This window comes from Hemiscyllium ocellatum, chromosome 24 (genome assembly GCF_020745735.1).
Source record: "Hemiscyllium ocellatum isolate sHemOce1 chromosome 24, sHemOce1.pat.X.cur, whole genome shotgun sequence".
Lineage (NCBI taxonomy): Eukaryota > Metazoa > Chordata > Chondrichthyes > Orectolobiformes > Hemiscylliidae > Hemiscyllium > Hemiscyllium ocellatum.
The window spans coordinates 16,452,997-16,474,790 of record NC_083424.1 but is presented as its reverse complement, the minus strand read 5'-3'; the positions used below and the strand labels follow the sequence as shown (position 1 = coordinate 16,474,790).

The 21,794-nt window shown below is 43.6% G+C and overlaps 1 protein-coding gene across 2 annotated transcripts in view; it reads right to left on the bottom strand.

The window, feature by feature from the left end:
• The window catches only part of LOC132827069 (sodium- and chloride-dependent GABA transporter 1-like), a 118,331-nt gene that overhangs the window by 60,531 nt on the left and 36,006 nt on the right, over nucleotides 1-21,794 (bottom strand). The window contains exon 1 of one of the 2 annotated variants that reach the window (XM_060843513.1): nucleotides 14,538-14,931. The exons of the other annotated variant lie outside the window; for it this stretch is intronic. Within the exon in view, the coding sequence (XP_060699496.1) occupies nucleotides 14,538-14,784 (247 nt within the window). The 5' untranslated portion in view covers nucleotides 14,785-14,931. Of the gene's footprint in view, nucleotides 1-14,537; nucleotides 14,932-21,794 lie in introns of those variants that run through there. 2 annotated transcript variants of the gene reach the window in all.

Sequence of the window (21,794 nt, the reverse complement as noted above, 5' to 3'; positions counted from 1 at the left end):
GTAGGACACGCAATTGCATATTCCCCCAAGACAAACTGATTAAGGAATTTCTGATGTACAATATCTAAACCAGGAAGGTTCAGCTAGGATATTTAACTCTATGCCAAATCATGTACAGAAAGCAAAATAAATATTTTAACCTCAAATTAATATTCCCCGTCTATGTTGATAACTTTTCAACTTCCTGTGCAAACTGTCCTCATTAGACAACTCGTTCATTCCAGACATTAGTCTTATTTGAACTGTCTCCAATGCATTTGTATCCTGTCCTTAAAGGTCACTAATACTGTGCACTGTACTCTCGATGTCTCATCCAGCACCCTGCTTAACAGAAGCATAACTTTGCCAGTTTGTATTAAATTCCCCTCATAATAAATGGCAACATTCTATTAAGTTTACTAATTACTTGACGTACTTGCACACTAACATTTCGGGACACCCTGTACAACTCAACTTAGATAGAAAGAATGCAGAACAAAATTTGTCAAAAAAAGGGACAATTTCACATTTTCCCCAAGTTATACACCATTCATCAGATTTTTGCCCAGTTAACCGATCGGAACCGATCTTAGCATTCTAATTTCATCTTCACAACTTACTTTCCTACCTATTTGTATGGTCTGCAAATTTGGCAACCATATCTCTCACCTCTTAGTCAAAGTCATTTGCATAAACTGTAAAAGGTGGAGATCCTGGTACCAATCCCTGTGGCAACCACTCATTACCCCTTAACAATCTGAAAAATGACCCATTTACATCTCTGTGCCTTTTGTTAGTCAGCCAATTTTCTACCCATGGTGAAAGTAAGGATTGCAGATGCTGGAGATCAGTCAAGATTAGTGTGGTGCTGGTAAAGCACAGTAGGACAGGCAGCATCCGAGGAGCAGGTAAATCGACATCAGGAATGAGGCAGGGAGCCTCCGGGGTGGAGAGATAAATGGGAGGGGGGGTGGGGCTGGGGAGAAGGTAGCTGAGAGGGCAATAGGTGGATGGAGGTGATAGGTCAGAGAGGAGGGTGGAGTGGATAGCTGGGAAGGAACAATGGCAGGTAGGACAGGTCATGAGGATGGTGCTGAGCTGGCACGTTGGAAATGGGGTAAGGTGGGGGGAGGGGAAATGAGGAAACTGGTGAAGTCAACATTGATGCCCTGGGGTTGAAATGTTCCAAGGCACAAGATGAGGTGTTCTTCCTCCAGGCATCGGGTGGTGAGGGAGCAGCAGTGGAGGAGGCCCAGGATCTGTATGTCGTTGGCAGAGTGGGAGGGGGAGTGGAAATGTTCGGCTACAGGGTGGTGGGGTTGATTGATGCGGGTGTCCTGGGGATGTTCCCTAAAGCGCTCTGCGAGAAGGCGTCCACAGTCTCCCTAATGTAAAGGAGACCGCATTGGGAGCAACGAATACAATAAAGGACATTGGTGGATGTGCAGGTGAAACTTTGATGGATGTGGAAGGCTCCTTTGGGGCCTTGGATGGAGGTGGGGGGGGGGGGGGGTTTGGACACAGGTTTTGCAATTCCTGCGGTGGCAGAAGGTGCCAGGAGGGGAGGGTGGGTTGTTAGGGGCATGGACCTGACCGGGTAGTCACGGAGGGAACCGGTCTTTGTGGAAAGCGGATGGGGTCTACATGTAGGTGGCGGAAATGTTGGCTGATGATGCAGTTTATGCGGAGGTTGATGGGGTGGAAGGTGAGAACCGGGGGGTTCTGTCCTTGTTGCGTTTGGAGGGGTGAGATTTGAGGGCAGAGGTGTGGAACGTGGATGAGATGCATTGGAGGGCATCTTCAACCACATGGGAGGGGATACTATGGTCTTTAAAAGGAGGCCATCTGGTGTGTTCTCTGGTGGAACTGGTCCTCCTGGGAGCAGATACGGCAGAGGCGGAGGAACTAGGAACATGGCATAGCATTTTTGCAGGAGGTAGGGTGGGAAGAGGTGTAATCCAGGTAGCTGTGGGAGTCAGTGGATTTGTAAAAAATGTCAGTGTTAAGTTGGTTGTCATTGATAGAGATGGAGAGTCCAGGAAGGGGAGGGAGGTGTCAGAGACGGTCCAGGTGAATTTGAGGGTTGGGGTGGAACGTGTTGGTGAAGTTGATGACCTGCTCAACCTCCTTGCGGGAACATGAGGTGGCACCAATGCAGTCATCAATGTAGTGGAGGTTTAGGTGGGGCGTGGTGCCAGTGTAACTACGGAAGATGGACTGTTCTACGTAGCCAACACCAATAAGCCAACACTGGAAACTACTTTCCAGTCACCAAAACATCTGTTGGCTTGTGTTTCCTGTCAGTCAATCAACAGATTTTGGATCCCATGGGCTTTAAATTTTTCTGACTAGTCAGCCGTGATCTTAACAAATGCCTTAGTAAAATCCAGACAGGCAACATCCATTTGCTCTGGTCTCAGGTGTTCTTTTACTTGAATTATTTATGAAAGTAACATTAGTGAAACAAACAGTCAGAAAAACCATGCAGACTATCTCTGCTTTTACAAGTAGGGTTAAACCCCTCTCTCAATATTGCTGGTCAAAAAGGTTTTCAGCACAATTAGTCTTCATTGCTCAGACCTCTGGAGTATAGGAGTTGGGATGTCACGTTGAGTTGTACAGGACATTGAGAAGGCCTTTTCTGGAGTATGGTGTCCAGTTCTGGTTGACCTGTTATAGAAGAATATTACTAAACTGGAAAGGATTCAGAAGAAATTAACTAGGATGTTGCCAGAAACGGAGGGTTCAAGTTATAAGGAGAGAATGGGTAAGATGGAACTTTTTTCATTGGAGCGTAAGAGATTGAGGGATGATGTTATAGAGGTTTATAATTTCATGAGGGGTTTAGATAAGATGTCTTTTCCTTAGGATGGTGGATAAGTCAAGAGGGCATAACTTTTAAGGAAAGAGGAGAAAGATCTAAAATAAGAGGCAATTTTTCTTTGTTACACAAAAGTTTGTGTATGGAATGATCTTTCAGAGGAAGTGGTGGACATGGGTACAGTTACAATGTTTAAAATGACAAGTACGTGAATAAAAAATGTTTGGAGGAATATGGGCCAACTGCAAGCAGGTTGGTGGAGGGGAGGGCTAGGTTAGCTTAGGGATTATGGTCAGAATGGACTGAAGGTCTATTCCCATGTTGTTTGACTGTAATGACTAAAGGTCAGACTGGCCAGGTAATAATAACTTGGCTATCCATCACACTCTTAATAATGGTACAATGCTCACTAACCTTCAATCCTGAGCTATCCTCTACTGACAATTGAAAATGACACTCAGAATATCTGCTATTTCGTTCCTCCCAGACTTCCTTTAAACAGCCTGGGATACAATTCTTCCAGCCCTATTATTTATCCACCTTCAAGGAGGTCAGTTACTTGCCTTCTCATTATTAGTACTATTTAATTTAATATTTTACACCTCAACTTTAGCTGGAATGTCTGCATCATCACTCTTCTTCGTGAGAACAGAGACAGATACATCAGAGACAGACGCTAACATCATCTGCAACCATGCAATACTGAAGCAAAAAAAAAATTGCAATGCAATGATGAAACAGCAGGATATCACGGATAAAAAAAAACTTTCAAATGTGCTGACACCGGCATGATGAGCCAAATGGCTGCCTCCTGTGCTATACTATCCTATGATTTATATTTAGGGGTCTGAATGTAGTAATGGATTGAAAAATAATGTTACAATGTTTGATCAGACAAACTTATGTTAACATTTTGGCGATTCCAGCAAAATAGACATTTGTGCCCAAAACATTGATTCTCCTGCCCCTTGGATACTGCCTGGCCTGCTGTGCTTTTTCTAGCACCACACTTTGACTCATTCCCTTTAAGCAACCTTACACCACAGATTCAGGATCTACTGCCTCCACATAAGCAGTTTAAGAACTCTAACATTCTAACTATAAAGCCAGCTCCTTTTCTCCCCCAATTATTACATGTATGCAGGTCTAGAAAAGGTATGGGAATTTACAGTCTTGACCTGCTATTATGACTACAGTATTCATATGGCTGGCTCAGCTATGGTTAACATATTTTATATTTATAATAAGCAGTTATTCAGTTTACTAGTCTGAAAACCCCTTCCCCTTTGGTGAGTTTATTTTTGAGTTCAATGCAGGTAATGCCACATTTCCAATATACAAATCAGATATATTCTGAAGATCCTCTAGAGGTGGTTCACAATGATCATGAGAACAATGTATATTGCATGACTATATAATTTCCTTCAGAAATCAAACAGATGCCACAAGCAAGATGTGTTATGGACAGGCATGAATTAAAGATCAAGTTCTAAATTACATCAACTTGGCAGTTTCAATGCAAGTAATGAGATATCAAGTCATTATTCATAGCAGCAGAGAAATAGCACAGATGTGTTACTGGAGTTAGGTTTTATTTAAATTGGGGTTATATTTACAAATACTGTCTCCAGGTAGGTTCCTATTGTGCATCCACATTAATATTAGTACCTTATGTAGACAAGTGTAAGTGGGAAGATAGGTAATGAGGATGACCTACAAAAGGGATGTAGACACACCAAGTTCAAAGTTTGGGAGAAGATTTGTAGCTCAGGTGCTCGTTGTTGTGGTTCTGTTCGCCGAGCTGGGAGTTTGTGTTGCAGTCGTTTCGTCCCCTGTCTAGGTGACATCCTCAGTGCTTGGGAGCCTCCTGTGAAGCACTTCTGTGATCTTTCCTCCGCCATTTATAGTGATACTATAATTTATATCACTATAAATGCAGGAGGAAACATCACAGAAGCGCTTCACAGGAGGCTCCCAAGCCCTGAGGATGTCACCTAGACAGGGGACGAAACGACTGCAACACAAATTCCCAGCTTGGCGAACAGAACTACAACACACCAAGTGCATGAGCAGAAACTTGACAGATAACATTGGAAAATTAGAGGTTTCAGACTTTAAAATAAAAGCCAGCATTCCTGTCAAAGAGAATGGTGTAGTTTTTAATTGGGAGTTCTTGCTCAAACTATATAAGGTATAGTTTGACCACACTTGAACAGTCTAAACAGTTTTGGCCCCCTTAAAGGAGACATACCGGCACTAGAGGCAGTCCAGAGGAAGTTCACGAGGTTGATTTTGGATATGATTGATTGTTTTAAGAAGTAGGTTAGGGCTGTATTAATTGGAGTTTAGAAAAATAGAGGTGACCGGATTGAAACATACAAGATTTTTAAGAGGTTCAGAGGGGTAGATGCTGAGAGACGCTTTCCTCATCACGGGGGGGCCGAGGATCAATGGCATAACCTCAGGGGAGGGGGAAGAGGGAGGGAGGAGGAATCTCCTCTCAAGAGGATACTGGATCAATGGAAATCATTACAGCAGCAGAGTGTAGAGGCTGAATCATTAAAGTACATTCATGGATGAGACAAGAAAAATTTTTAATCAGCAAGAGAAAAGGTAGGAAAAGTGCAGTTGAGAATTATCAGATCAGCTATAACCTAATTGATAGGAAATAGCAGGGAATAATTATACAGAATTATATATCTCTACAGCATAGTAATTCGCTGTCAGTTCAGGACAATGGCAGGTGGGGGTGTGATTTAATCAATAGCTAATGTCATACTGAACATGGCCTGGGAATTTGAACAGGCTCCGTCTACAGCAAGGTAAAAACAATGACTGCAGATGCTGGAAACCAGATTCTGGATCAGTGGTGCTGGAAGAGTACAGCAGTTTAGGCAGCATCCAACGAGCAGCGAAATCGACGTTTCAGGCAAAAGCCCTTCATCAGGAATAAAGGCAGAGAGACTGAAGTGTGGAGAGATAAGCTAGAGGAGGTTGGGGGTGGAGAGAGTAGCATAGAGTACAATGGGTGAGTGGGGGAGGAGATGAAGGTGATAGGTCAGGGAGGAGAGGGTGGAGTGGATAGGTGGAAAAGAAGCTAGGCAGGTCGGACAAGTCCGGGCAAGTCATGGTGACAATGCTGAACTGGAAGTTTGAAACTAGGATGAGGTGGGGGAAGGGGAAATGAGGAAACTGTTGTCCACATTGATGCCCTGGGGCTGAAGTGGCGGAAGATGAGGCATTCTTCCTCCAGGCGTCTGGTGGTGAGGGAGCGGCAGTGAAGAAGGGCCAGGACTGCTTCAATCCCAACCTCACCATTAAGCCAGCGGATAAAGGGGGCGCAGTGGTAGTCTGGCGCACTGACCTCTACACTGCTGAAGCCAAACGCCAACTCGAGGACACCTCTTCCTACTGCCCCCTCGACCATGACCCCACACCCCATCACCAAACCATCATCTCCCAGTCCATACAGAACCTTATCACCTCAGGAGATCTCCCACCCACAGCTTCCAACCTCATAGTCCGGGAACCCCGCACTGCCCGGTTCTACCTCCTTCCCAAGATCCACAAGCCTGACCACCCCGGCCGACCCATTGTCTCAGCATGCTCCTGCCCCACTGAACTTATCTCTACCTACCTCGACACTGTCCTATCTCCACTAGTCCAGGATCTCTCCACATATGTTCAAGACACCACCCACGCCCTCCACCTCCTCCAAGACTTCCGTTTCTCCAGCCCCCAACGCCTCATCTTCACCATGGATATCCAATCCCTCTACACTTCCATCTGCCATGACCAGGGCCTCCAAGCCCTCCGTTTTTTCCTCTCCAGACGTCCCCAACAGTACCCTTCCACCGACACGCTCATTCGTTTGGTCGAACTGGTCCTCACCCTTAACAATTTCTCCTTTGGAGTCCTCCCACTTCCTCCAGTCCAAAGGGGTAGCCATGGGCACATGTATGGGCCCCAGCTATGCCTGTCTCTTTGTTGGCTGCGTAGAACAGTTGATCTTCCGTAATTACACCGGCACCACTCCCCACCTCTTCCTCCGCTACATTGATGACTGCATTGGCGCCACCTCGTGCTCCCGCGAGGAGGTTGAGCAATTCATCAACTTCACCAACACATTCCACCCTGACCTTAAATTTACCTGGACCATCTCTGACACGTCCCTCTCCTTCCTGGACCTCTCCATCTCCATTAATGACGACCGACTTGACACTGACATTTTTTACAAACCCACCGACTCCCACAGCTACCTGGATTACACCTCTTCCCACCCTATCTCTTGCAAAAATGCCATCCCGTATTCCCAATTCCTCCGCCTCCGCCATATCTGCTCCCAGGAGGACCAGTTCCACCGTAGAACACACCAGATGGCCTCCTCCTTTAGAGACCGCAATTTCCCTTCCCACGTGGTTAAAGATGCCCTCCAACGCATCTCGTCCACATCCCGCACCTCTGCCCTCAGACCCCACCCCTCCAACCGTAACAAGGACAGAATGCCCCTGGTGCTCACCTTCCACCCTACAAACCTTTGCATAAACCAAATCATCCGCCGACATTTCCGCCACCTCCAAAAAGACCCCACCACCAGGGATATATTTCCCTCCCCACCCCTTTCCGCTTTCTGCAAAGACCGTTCCCTCCGTGACTACCTGGTCAGGTCCACGCCCCCCCCCCCCCCCCGACCCGCCCTCCCATCCTGGCACTTTCTCCTGCCACCGCAGGAACTGTAAAACCTGTGCCCACACCTCCTCCCTCACCTCTATCCAAGGCCCTAAAGGAGCCTTCCACATCCAAAGTTTTACCTGCACATCCATTAATATCATTTATTGTGTCCGTTGCTCCCGATGCGGTCTCCTCTACATTGGGGAGACTGGACGCCTCCTAGCAGAGCTCTTTAGGGAACATCTCCGAGACACCCGCACCAATCAACCACACCGCCCTGTGGCCCAACATTTCAACTCCCCCTCCCACTCTGCCGAGGGCATGGAGGTCCTGGGCCTCCTTCATCGCCGCTCCCTCACCACCAGACACCTGGAGGAAGAACGCCTCATCTTCCGCCTGGGAACACTTCAACCCCAGGACATCAATGTGGACTTCAACAGTTTCCTCATTTCCCCTTCCCTCACCTCATCCTGGTTCCAAACTTCCAGCTCAGCACTGTCCCCATGACTTGTCCGACCTGCCTATCTCCTTTTCCACCTATCCTCTCCACCCTCTCCTCCCTGACCTATCACCTTCATCCCCTCCCCCACTCACCCATTGTATTTTATGCTACTCTCTCCACCCCCAACCTCCCCAAGCTTATCTCTCCACGCTTCAGTCTCTCTGCCTTTATTCCTGATGAAGGACTTTTGCCCGAAACATCGATTTCGCTGCTCGTTGGATGCTGCCTGAACTGCTGTGCTCTTCCAGCACCACTGATCCAGAATCTGTCTACAGCAAGCTTTACTCTAACCCCATGCTGCACCTGTTCTTGGAATGTTTAAGGGGGCAGAAATTATTTGACATATGCAATGAGAAGACTTAAACCTGTTACAATCAGGAAGTGGCAGAGATGGATCATCCATTTGCCACTGTTATTTGAAAGTGACTACCAACACTTCAACCTGTTGTCCTGATGTGTTGGACTCAATGATCACTCTTGACTGGAGATGTTTGTGGAGCCTCCTTCTTCCATTAGAAGTTTAATTATCTGTCAATGCATGCGGAAGAACTCAAGAGCTTAGATCTTATTTGATGATTATGGGTTCATTTAGCTTTGTCCATAGCATGCTCGTAATCCTGGGTTGTAGCTTTGCCAGACTGGCACCTCATTTTTAGACAGCCTGATATGTCCATGACTTGTCATTAAATCAAGATTGATTCCTTGCTTTGAAGGCAACAATAGAGTAAAGTAATCGCTCGATCAGTTTAAAAATCGTAGCAGAAATCAATTTTGCCAATGTTAACCGTTCACAGAACCTCATGGATGCCCAGTTCATAGCTAACAGATCTATTGTAATCTGTCCCATTTAATACCAACATTGTTCCACACAATACAATAATATTGTCGTCAGAGAGAAAACAGGCCTTTATTTTCAAAAGATCATATAGTGGATCTTCATGCCAATACGGTCTTGGAGGGAATGTCTGCAACAGGTCATTGGTAAGGACAAAGTCAAATATGTTTTCCCTGTGTTGATTCTTTGCTGCAAGGCCAGTCTGGCAAATACACCTTTCAGGACTTAGCCAGCTTAGTCAGTAAGGGCAATCATGCTATAAAGTAATATCCGCATGCAGGGTGCACTCAGCGTTCTTGCTACTTTTAGTTCTTCTTTCAAATGTTTTTTGACAGAGATGTAATAATTCACCAGCTGAGATGAGGATGGGACAGTTGCTGTGATCTGCTGGAAGTCACCGTGTCCATGTTTAGGACTCTCAGGATGGTAACTCTGCCCTGACAGTGTACCAATACGCATCAATTATCTATCTTGCCAGTGGGACCAAAGTAGGGTGGTTCTGGTGAAATCTGGGTCTAAAGATTTAACCACATCAGTGTGTTTAGCAAGCCTGTGGTATGGTACCTAGGGCAACATGTTTTTTGTCGTATTTTGAGAGCATGAGAATCAAAATATTTCCAAACTAAAGTGTTCAGGTTAATATAAAGCAAAGCAAAGGTCCATATTCTAATCTTCTCCAAGGGTCAAAATTAAAAAATCATGCTCCTTGAAAATTATTCTTTGATCAAGATTTGACCATCTGCTGTATCCCATTGTGCAGCTTGGAGGCAGATTTGTTTAATCTGTTAAGCACCTTACGATTTATTACTAAATTAAGAGACACTATATCAAAAGTTGTTATCGTGTGCTTGATACAGCTCAAGCACATTGTATCCTTATTTGAATCCTCATTTATGCTGAAAGCAATTCTATTAATCCAAAGCTAGACACCCTTAAGTTGCTACTGAAACCAAAATAAACCTCTTAATTATCACAATCTTACTGATCCTTTCTCCAGCTTTGTACATTTTTTGCCTCAAAAAAAAGCCTTAAATATTACTCTCGATCCTTCTTAATGTGGCAAAGATCACCAAAGGCAGCAACAAGGAGACACCAATAAGGACCGATAATAAAATTTACAATTTTTTCAGTTGGCAACCATTAGCTTCACAGTTCCACAGTGATTTAAACGGGATTTGGGTGGAGAAGAGCTGGTTACCAAGGCTCTCATTCAGCAGGGAAATAAAAGAATGTAAATGTTGGACTTGTTCATGTAGCTACACAGCTTCAAAGGGACTGGGACCAATTTGGATAATTAATTGAACAGCATTTTGCAAAATAAAAATTTCTCCAAGCAATATCATATCCTCAGTACAAACAAGGGTTTCAAAACCATCTTGCTCAGCAATACTTGGAATAAATTAGTGCCAGAATCTTTGCCTTTTAAATTATACTGAAAAAAAGATACTGTAAATATTTCTTGTAGACAACATGAATGTTGATTCTGAGAACGCAGTAATTGCCTGAAAAGTATTTCTTTTAACATTTGAAAATTATAAATAAATGCATTCTGATACGTTAAAAATAAATCATTGTTTGAACAAATGTAAATAAACAAAACAGGAATAGTATTACATTATTTTATATCAATTAAACAACTCCTTTGAATTAAAAATACAAATTCCATTGCTATGCCACTGCAGCTGCCTCAATCTTAAGCTCTGGAATTGCCTTACAATGTAGTAAACTACACTGTCTCTCTAACTCCCTTCTCTTTTAAAATGATTCTTAAAACCTGCTCCTTTGACCAAGTCTTTGAGTTACCTATCCAAAAAGCTTTAGCTGGCTGAGTGTCAACTTTCATTTCATGAATGGGATGTTTAACTATCTTACACAAACAAGGTATTATTGTCATACTTGCAACCTCGGTGGACAAGCTGTTGCCCAAGATCTAGTAATATTGACAATATAATGCCATACAAGATACCATCTCTGAACCACAGGGAGTCCATCAGGCCAGCAGTGACTGTTCCCAGCAACCATACTCTCTAAAACGTATTTACCAGTTTTTCAGTTATCAAGATAGTAGAAAATTGAAAGACCATTATTCACAACTTCCATCATCTGATTTTAATATCAGAGACCTTCATGACCTAATATGGTTTTGGAAAGGAAGAAATCTAGAATGATGCAATCATCTGGCCACAGATTGAAGTAAGGTCACAAAACTAATATGGAATAATAAAATCATTAATATAAAATGGCAATTTTGGTTCCAAATTAAAAAAAAACTCAGAAGCCAGTCAATTGAGCTATGCATCAAAAAAATGGTACCTCCCGTTTTAATTTGCACTTTATGATACATGGCACATGTTGGATGTGATAGGTCACTGAAGTATCCAACTTAGAAACATAAACAAAGCCAGACTGGTTTGAACGGTTGCTCTGTAGCTGCTTGGCAGAGCAGCAGACAGAGAAGAAAATGGATCGGAAACAATAAGGACTAGAAGAACCTCTCTCGCCTTAATTATCTCAAGAGCTGGTGAGAAGACAAGAGAGAAATATCCATTCAATCAACAGAAGGATTCTACAAATGTTGCTAGTGCTGAGGATACAGAATAACTAAACAACTCTGGTCTCAGATTCAACTATAACGACTCAGGACTTCTTAAAAATATATATTACTTCTTTTTATTGTGTAATGCCTTCTTTTTAAAACTCTATACCTATGTTTTTTGCACATTATTATTTTGCTCAGGAGCTCTTTCACTCAAAATCTTACAAGTTTCTCCTTAAATTTGACAAGTAGTAAGCTTTAATTAAAAAGGTTATACAACTGCATTCTAGAATGGATTAACTTTTTTTAAACTACAGTCAACCAAAGGGAAGAGGGTTGGTTTAAAAGAGGGGAACCTACTCACCTGGTTGCAGCAATATTATATGTTTTCATGCCTATAACGAGCTACCATTACGAAACTAAGGTGGAGCAGGACGGGGAGAGGAGAGAGAGCTGAAAATGTGTTGATGGAAAAGCGCAGCAGGTCAGGCAGCATCCAAGGAGCAGGAGAATCGACGTTTCGGGCATGAGCCTTTCTTCAGGAAGGGCTCGTGCCCGAAACTTCTATTCTCCTGCTCCTTGGACGCTGCCTGACCTGCTGCGCTTTTCCAGCAACACATTTTCAGCTCTGATCTCCAGCATATGTAGTCCTCACTTTCTCCTCCGAGAGGAGAGAGAAGCAGGCAGGAGGCTCAAGGTACCATACATTTTCATCTTTTATAAGTTTCCATATAGGCACGATCAAACATTTCTTTAGTGATACTAGAGGAGCATGTGCATCAATACTAATCATGCATGGATGAAATTGTTAGTTGGTAGGAATTTCAGTAAGTTCTTAAATCATCCAGGACACAGGATGACGTTCACTCCATTAGGACGGTGGCAGTTTTTTCAAACCACAATCCAATTCATTTTGTGCTTGGTGCTTTCCTTCAAGTCCTTTCTCCTCACACCCCCACTTTTCAAATAAATTTGTCCAAGTTCCCATTTGAAAGTACTATTTATTCTCCTTCCATAACTTTTTCAGAAAGCACATTCAAGCAGTTGCTCCCTACTTACTCGAGCACGAACTTCGAGGGGAATAAAATGAAAATCAAAAGTCTACACTTTAACATGTGACTGGCAAACAATTGCAACTGACTTGTAAAGAGTTAAACAATAAAACCACCCGCACACAATCTGGCTTCTTTCAGTTTCAGTACAGCCTGCTTAAACAGACCCCTTGTAGCAAATCAGAAAACCTCCGAGATTGCTAACACCAGCGCCTGGAACATTAAATCCTTAATGCTTGGAGAGGCCAGAACAATCTAACTGGGCTAACCGTCAACAGTGAAATGTTTACTGTTTGTCGTCTCCAAAACCTATTTCAGGCTGGCAAGTTTGAACTGGGCTTTCTCATTTCTGACTTGTATAGACCATTTCCCAACGTTACAGAAGATCAATTGCCTGAATGAGGATGAGGTTAAAATTAACCTTGCAATGATTCAATTATTCGATCAAACCTGAAAACATGGTGAGAGGATGACATGGCCCGAATGCCACAAGGTACGAGTGCTAACTTGGAAACTTGTTGCAGGGGAGTACGGATGAAGAAAGTGATGTGCTTTCGTATTTTTTTCAGCCTCTGGAGGCCGATATAAATGTTCATGGTTTTAATTGTGTTAGGAGGCGGGTGATTGTTTTGGTGAGTTATGATTTTATCTCTAATTGTGGCAACTCTAATTTGAGCAACTATTGGGAACATGCTGTATAAATTTAATACAATTCTGATAAGTCCCATTTAGTGTTACCTCATTTAATTACTGTTTCACTTAAATGGTCAGTTAATGAGGCTTGAATTCTTGGACAGTGTCATAAGATTAGGCTCGCTGGTCAAACCTAGGGCTGTGTGACCTGATCAATGCCATTTTACATCGGTATCTCCCATATTATAACCATATTATGGTATCGGTATTCCCATATAATACTCTCCCAGCCCTTCGACGTGCGGCCATAACTGCTCCCAGATTCACTCACTCGCAGATCCCTTCCTTCTCCCCATTCCTCGATTCCCCTGCTCAACGTTTCGGGTGTTTCACCTCCCTGTCCTGAAGAAGGGTTACACCATTCCTGAGATGCTGCCTGGCCTGCTGTGCTTTGACCAGCAACACATTTGCAGCTGTGATCTCCAGCATCTGCAGACCTCATTTTTTACACCCAAAATGTCAACTTCTGTACCCCCTGATGCTGCCTGGCTTGCTGTGTTCTTCCAGCCTCCCGGCAAGTCACTGCTGGTGCTTTTAAAACCAGGGTCAGGGAGATATCGGAGGAAAGCTGAGGGAGTCTATACGTACTGGCCACGAATGAGATGTGATCTTACAAAACATGGAATTCTGAGGAGGCTGGGCACAGTAGACAAGAGGATGATATTTCTGCAAAATGGGGCAGTTTAAAAGTAACCTAAAAATAAATGGCCCCTCATTTAACATGGAGGTGAAGTGCAGCTTCTGAGGGCAACTTCTATAGTAGAGGCAGGGTCAGTATTTGGCTGGAGTCAAGGATAAGTTAGATGTTTGATCAGTGGAATTAAAGGTATTAAGGTCCCAGTGGAGTTAAGGCTGCAACTTGATCAACCGTGATCTTATTCAGTGTGGAGCAGATGTGGTGACTCAAATGGCCCTATTTGTTTGGCTTTCATGAATACAGCTATACATGCTACATCACGAGTCCTATTATTTTCACACTGCTATCTTCTTCTGAAACCATTTCAGAAAACCAACTGTTTTCCCTTCATACAACTAATTCAAAACGCTCATTTACAAATCTTTCCCAGGGACTCAAGGGGAGTCGTTTAAGTTACAGACTAAGAAAAATGAAGTGCGAATGCTGGAAATCAGAAACAAAAGCAGACACTGCTGAGTTTTTCCAGCAATATCTGTTTTGTTTCTTGAGTTATGTCCTTTTTTTTCCTTTCGGGAGAAATTATAGATACTTTCTCCCCAGCTGGAAGAGCTGTGTAGTTCCTCAGAATGCTGGATGCTGTTACTTAGTTTTCCCTTTAGAAGCACAACACATGGGTTTGCACCATGCTTTAGCTCCTCCAGTCGTGCTCAAACGCTTCAAGTTTGGCCTCTTTAGAGAAATACGTTTCCCTCGCAACTACCCCCTCCCCTTAAAGATGGTTATCGGTATGTACCCGGCTCCTCTGGCTTACCTCCCCCACTCTTATAGCACAGGTAGGGGAACCTCCAGACGTTCCCCAGTCCCACCGCGTAGCCAACACAGACCAAGGTGAACTCCAACTGGCGGCTCCAAGTCTCGCTGCCTCGCCGAGGGGATGGGAGCCAGTGGGGGAACTGTTTGGACCGAGCCCCCTCTCCTTTGTCCGGCTCCACCGTCCTCATTTCCTCCGCCACCATCCCCGTTGCCTTGTCATCGGTGTGTTGAGCCCCATGTCCCATAATCTCACTGCGTTAGTCAAACGAGCGATGCCCCCCTTCCTGAGTCGTGTGAGCAACACCGTTGTTTGAAGATGTCACCGCCTTCTTCCACTGGAAAGTATGACACGCTGCTAAGCCCAGAGCGCTCTCACTTTTATCCACCGATTGCCCTCAGAAGCTCCTCCTCCACCTCGCAGCCATCGGAACACTGGACTTGTCCAGCTCCGTGAACCCGCCCTCAACACAAGCACACGGCCTCGACCAGGTTTCCGTTCTTTTCTTTACGTAATCCCATATCTAAGCAACCTTCGTACAGAAGAACATTTTTTTAATATAAAAATGACTCAGCTCGAAGAAACGGTTCCACTGAAATGTGAACAATGATGCAATGCTGTCATCTAAGAGTTAACAAATACACTCCCCTTTTTTTGAAGAAAAGTCATAAATAATCATTGCTAAATTAAGTGAAACTAAAAAGGACGTCATTCATTGTTCCGGAATTCTTGAGATCAGCAATAGCATTGAAGACTTCAACATACAGTTGGACATAATTTGCAGGGTACCTGGCTTTGAACCGCAGGAGAGGGGTAGCAATCGGGCTGAGTGACCCCCTTCTGTCATGATGTTATTGTTCACGTAAAATTTTCTTACTGAAGAGTGAAACTTTGGGAAAACTGGGATATTGTTTTAGATCCTTATTCGAAATTATGTTCCCTAGCTACCTTCACCATCCTTCCTGACAAGAGTCTGAGACTAAACCACTCTGTAACCTGGAGTCATGTTCAAATTCGAGAAGTGCCCATCTCATATTTGAATCATCAATAACACTACCTAAAGTATTCCCATCTGATACTTCATCAGGCTCATCTTGTTCACTAGCAGAAGTCTCATTTATACCTCATATCTCTAGATTCCACTATCTAATTCACACTAGCTGGTCTCTCATTTACAAACATCAGTAAACTTAAAGTTGTCCAAAACTCTGCTGTCTAGTGTCTTAATTTGCAAAAAGTTGTCTTCACCCATCATCTTATGCTCACTAATTTTCATTGGTTTGTGGTCATACATCATCTTCATTGAAGAGCTTTCTAATATTCTCATCAAGCCCTTGTATAGTCTTTAGGCTCAGTTCCTGTACCTTTTCCAGTCAAATAATGTTCTGAGATATACATGCTCATCTAATGCTGGGCTCTTTAACATCTCTAATATTAATTGCTTCACCATTGAGGCTGTACCTTCTGCTGCTGGCATGGGGCCCTTAAATCTGGCATTTCTTCCCTAAACCTCTCTACTTTGTTGTCCTTCTTTAAGGCACTCCCGAAAACCCACCCTGGTGACCGAGATTTTAGTCATCAGACTTATTTTCTCTTTGCGACTGGTTGTCATATTTTGATTTTATATTTTGTGAAGTAGCCTGGGACATGTGTTTTTACATTAAAACCATGACAACAAAATACATGCTGTTCTTATTGCACAAGAGGAGGTTTCTCCAATTTCATTCAGAACATTTCTAGAGGTATCCTCCTGATCTCAGTTGGTGGGCTTAGGGGGCGGTCATTGTGAAGTAGTGCTGACTGGGTCTGAAAATCTACTAATAATGGACATTTGCTCTCCAGAGTGAGTAAACTTTCTCAGCTGTTGCAATAAAACTGATATGGTCACCCTATAGTTGAGAGTGCGGTGCTGGAAAGGCACAGCAGGTCAGGCAGCATCCAAAGAGCAGGAGAATCGAAGTTTTGGGCATAAACCCTTCATCAGGAATGAGGCTTATGGGCCAGAGAGATAAATGGGAGGGGGCTGGGGTTGGGGAAAGGTAGCTGAAAATGCATTAGATAGATGAAGGTGGGGGAGAAGGTGTTAGGTCAGAAAGGAGGTTGGAGTGAATAGATGGGAAAGGTCATGCACAGGTTAGGAGGGCAGAGCTGAGTTGGAGGCTTGGGACTGGGATAATATGGGGAGGGGAAATGAGGAAACTAGTGAAATCCACACGGATCCCTCGTGGTTGCAGGGTCCCAGGGCAGAATATGAAGCATTCCTACTCCTGCCATCAGGTGGTAAGGGTTTGGCAATGGAGGAGGCCCAGGACCTGCATGTCCTTGGGGGAGTGGGAGGGGGAGTTGAAGTGTTCAGCCATGGGGCGGTGGAATTGGTTGGTGCAGGTGTCCCAGAGATGTTCTCAAATGATCTGCAAATTGCATCAGGGATACAGGATGCCTGAGGAGACCACAATCAGGTACAACAGCAGATGACACTGGTGGAAGTATAAACAAATTTCTGTCAGATGTGGGAGGATCCTTTGGGGTTTTGGTCAGAGGTTTGGTGGGGGGGGAGGGTAAAGAGAGAAAGAAAGGTGTGGGTACTTCGTGTGGTGGCAGGAGGGGAGTGTGGGGAGAGTGGCATAGATCTGATGAGGGAGTGATCTCTCCAGAATGCTGATAGGGGCGGGGAGTGAAATATCTCTCTGGTGGGGTCTGTTTGTAGATGGCAGAGGATATCAATGTATAGAGAGGTTGGTGGGGTGGAAGGGGGGGGGGGTCCTCACCTTTCCCATCTATGTGCTTCACCCTCTTCTCTGACCTATCACCTTTTCCGAGTGTGTGCACAAAGGGTCTGACTCAAATGGAGCCAGCAGCAGTGACTGAGCTGGTGGGTGTGTTGCCCATGTGAACTGTGGTAAACAACAGGTATATGTTGCAAATGCCCCAGGTGTGGACAAAAAAAACCACCCGTGGAGTAATGTATAAGTTTGCTCTCCTTACATGTTGGGAGGAGCTGGTGCTGGACTGGGGTAGACAAAGCTAAAAACACTCAACACCAAGTTATAGTCCAACAAGTTTATTTGGAAGCATTAGTCATGACACTAATCTTTTATTATAAATTGTATTATGGTCCTGCTCTACAGCTACAGGATGAAGGAGCAGTGTTCTGAAAGCTAGTGCCTCCAAATAAGTGCTCTCCTATAATGCAGTTGTGTTCTCATGCAGCTTGGTGTATAAAAAAAAAATCATGCATTATAAGTAATAGGGCCTATGGGAAAAGCAGGATTGGGGTGAACCACAAAATATCAGTAAAAATCAAAACAAAAATAGTTTAGACTAAGCTATCATTTGTTAGGCTAAGTAAATCATTAAAATATGATTAATGTAACTTTAGTATTCCAGTGTTAAGGTTACTGACTACAACCTTTCATGAACCTCTTCACTAGAGAACATGCAGGCTGACCACGTGATACTGATGCACAAGTCAGAGTTGTTCTCTGGTTTGAAATTTTTTAAAAAACCCACTTACTTCTAAACGTAGACTACGATTTCCAGTTCAAGACTGGCGGGGTTGATTGCATTCCTGTTTTAGTTGTCATCATTTGGAGAGGGCGGTGTTGGGCTGGGGTGTACAAAAGTTAAAAATCACAACACCAGATTATAGTCCAACAGGTTTAGTTGGACTATAACCTAGTGTTGTGATTTTCTTTAAACTGTTTTAGCTGAACACACTGAATATACATTTTGCAAACAGGATTCTGAAGCTGGTTTGCTGTTCAGCTAGTGCCAGGTTTATAAAATTACTTAATTTTGTCACTAAGATTCTGTAACCATCAGATTCATAGCTCCTTGAAAGTAGAGAGTTACAGGTGGATAGGATAGTGAAGGCAGCATTTGTATGCTTTCCTTTATTGGTCAGAGTATGGAGTAAGGGAGTTGGGAGGTCATGTTGCGGTTGTACAGGACATTAGCCACTGTTGGAATATTGCATACAATTCTTGTCTCCTTTCTATCAGAAGGATGTGGTGAAACCTTTTTTTTTCTGTCTTTAAAAAAAAAGAGTTGAGGATATTACCAGGGTTGGAGGATGAGAGTTACAAGGAGAGGTTGAATAGGCTGGGGCTGTTTTCCCTGGAGCATCGAAGACTGAGGGGTGACATCAGATTTATAAAATCATGAGGGGCATGAATAGGATAAATAGGCAAAGTGTTTTCCCTGGGGTGGTGGAGTCCAGAACTAGAGGGCTTGGGTTTAGGGAGAGAGGGGAAAGATATATATATTGAATGTGTCTGGAATCTGCTGCCAGAGGAAGTGGTGGAGGCTGGTACAATTACATTATTTAAAAGGCACATTGATGAGTATATGAATAGGAAGGGTTTGGTGGGATTATGGGCCAGTTGGTAAATGGCTCTAGCTTAGGTTGGGATATCTGGCCAGCATGGACGAGTTGGACTAAAGGGTCTGTTTCCATGCTGTACATCTTTATTACTATGGCCTTCATCTACCTATCGCATTCTTAGCTATCTTCTCCCCAATATCCCCCCATCCTCCACCCACTCCCAATTATCCCCAGGCCCCCAGCCCACAAGTCTCATTCCTGATGAAGGGCTTATGCCTGAAATGTCAATTCGCCTGCTCCGTGATGCTGCCTGACCTGCTGTGCTTTTCCAGCAACACACTCTCAACTCGGATCTCCAGTCCTTACTTTCTCCATATTAGCCCAACAGTGGGACATGACATAAACAGATAAAAGATCTGTTCCCAATCACACACAAGAAATGCACCAGCTTCTGTCTGACCTATTTGAAAAATGCTTCTTTTTCAGTTTAAAGTGCTACTCCTCTGACCTGTGCAGAAAATGCATCAGGTGTAACTACATAAATATCATTCTGCCAGCATTTGAAACTGGACACATGGGCTGGCTGGCAACTCCCCCTCACATTCAACATTCAAGCTGAATAAAGAATGAGATATGTTTGCCAGTGTTATTATTCCTGCATTCAATCAGTAAATTTATGGAATGGCATACACAAATCCCTCACTTCAGAAGAGGGAGGCATGACAGAAAACACCCTTGGATGCATTTCTGCTGGAAAATCAAGACAGGATTGGGAAACTCTGGATATCAAATGATTCACTCATGGGCAGTGGCTTACCACACTCAGGAGGGGTAAAAAACAAAAAGGACTGCAGATGCTGGAAACCAGAGTCTAGATTAGAGCGGCGCTGGAAAAGCACAGCAGGTCAGGCAGCATCTGAGGAGCAGGAAAATCAACATTTAGGGCAAAAGCCCTTCATCGGGTCATTCCTGATGAAAGGTTTTTGTCTGAAATGTCAATTTTCCTGCTCCTCGGATGCTGCCTGACCTGCTGTGCTTTTCCAGCGCCGCTCTAATCTAGACTCTGGTTTCCAGCATCTGCAGTCGTCACCTTTCACCTCTTCTGAACCCTCTCTAGCTTAATACTATCCTTCCTATATTGTAGCATCTCCAAGCTAAATGCAGCATCTTTTGTTTTATTCACTCATGAGATGTTGATCGCTAGATGGGAAAGGTATTTGTTTGCAATCCCTGGTTGCTCTGGAGAAAGTTGTGGTGAGCTGTCTTCTTCAGCCGCTGCAGTCCATGAATTGTAAGTAGGCCCACAATTCTGTTCAGGAGGAAATTCTTGGATTTTGACCCAATGACACTGAAGGAATGTTGATATAATTTCAAGTCAGGATAGTGAGTGGCTTGGAGGGGAGCTTCCAGGTTGTTCATGTTTCCATCTAACTGCTGCTCTTGTCCTTCTAGATGGAAATCGTCACAGGTTTGAATGTACTATCTTGTAGTTGGTTCACATTGCTGTGACTCAGCTTTGGTAAGAGAGAGAGAGGGGTTTGGTACTGATCAGGTGGGTTGTCTTGTCCTGGATGGTGTCAAGTTTCTGGAGTGTTGCAGGAGCTACATACATCCAAGCAAATGAGGAATGTTTCATCATACATCCAACTTGTGCCTTGTAGATGGTGGACAAGTTCTAGATAATCATTTGTTACAGTGTTTCTCGTCTCTGGACTTGCTCTTGTGGCTATTGTATTTTTTATGTGACAAGTCCAGTTCAGCTTCTCAATGGTAGCCCCCAGGATGTTGTTTGTGAGGGATTCAGTAATGGCAATGATATTGAATGACAAGGGAGCTATGGTTAGATTGTTTCTAATTGAAGATGGTCATTGCTGGCATTTATGGGATGCAAATGTTCCTTGCTAATTTTCAAACCAAGCCTGGAGAATGTCCAAGGCCTTGTTATATTTGAACATTGACTGCTTCCTTATCCGAGAAATTAAGAATGGTGCTGAACATTGTTTGATGATGATTGTACAGTACCGCTTCTGATCTTATGATTGAGGGAAATTCACTGATGAAGCAGCTGAAGATGGTTAGGCCTAAGCACGATCCTGAGGTACTCCTGCAGAGATATCCTGGAGTTAAGATGACAGACCTCTAACAACCACAATCATCTTTCTAGTTACCAAATATGACTCCAACCAGCTAAGACTTCTCTTTAAACCGCCCATAAAATTGTCAAGGGCAGTCGCTCTCACCTTATCTGAGCTGGTTACTATGACATATCATTTTCTGAGTGAACCTGCATTAAAAACTGTTTACACAAAACAAGAAACAAAAGAAGCTAACAACATGATACACTGACTAAATATTTCTATTTTCTCAGACTAATGCCTCATTATATGTGCATGTTGAATAAAAATAGAATTGACACATTGAAATCTAGCACAGCATTGTCATTTTGACATGTTGTTTTGTTTCAAATTTTCTTATCAAGGTTCCACAACTGTTATATTCGCAAGCCTCTTTTCCTCCTGTTATTCTCATTCCTTTCTTTTTTCCCCCCATTTCCTCCTATTTTCACTTATTGCCTCAACCTCTGGCCTCCTTGCTATTGAAAGATAATTCAGAAAAGATGTTGCCAGAGTTGGAGCTATTGGGAGAGGCTGAATAGATTGGGACTATTTTTTCCAGAAGGCTGGGTAATTGAATTTTGGGTAATCAAAGATGGAGGACAGGAAAAATTTGTGGCTGTAACAGCCGCTTTTTTTTTGAGGTATTTTAGTTGTTGGTGGCGATTTCCTCAGATTCCAGAAGCAGCAATTACTGTTTTATAAGCTGTTGCATTGTTTTGGAACTTGGAAAAAAAAGTCAAAACATTGGCACTTTGCAACACATGGTCAGTGAAGGAGAGGGAGAGAGAGAAAGAAACCTCCACTGCTTACTGACAC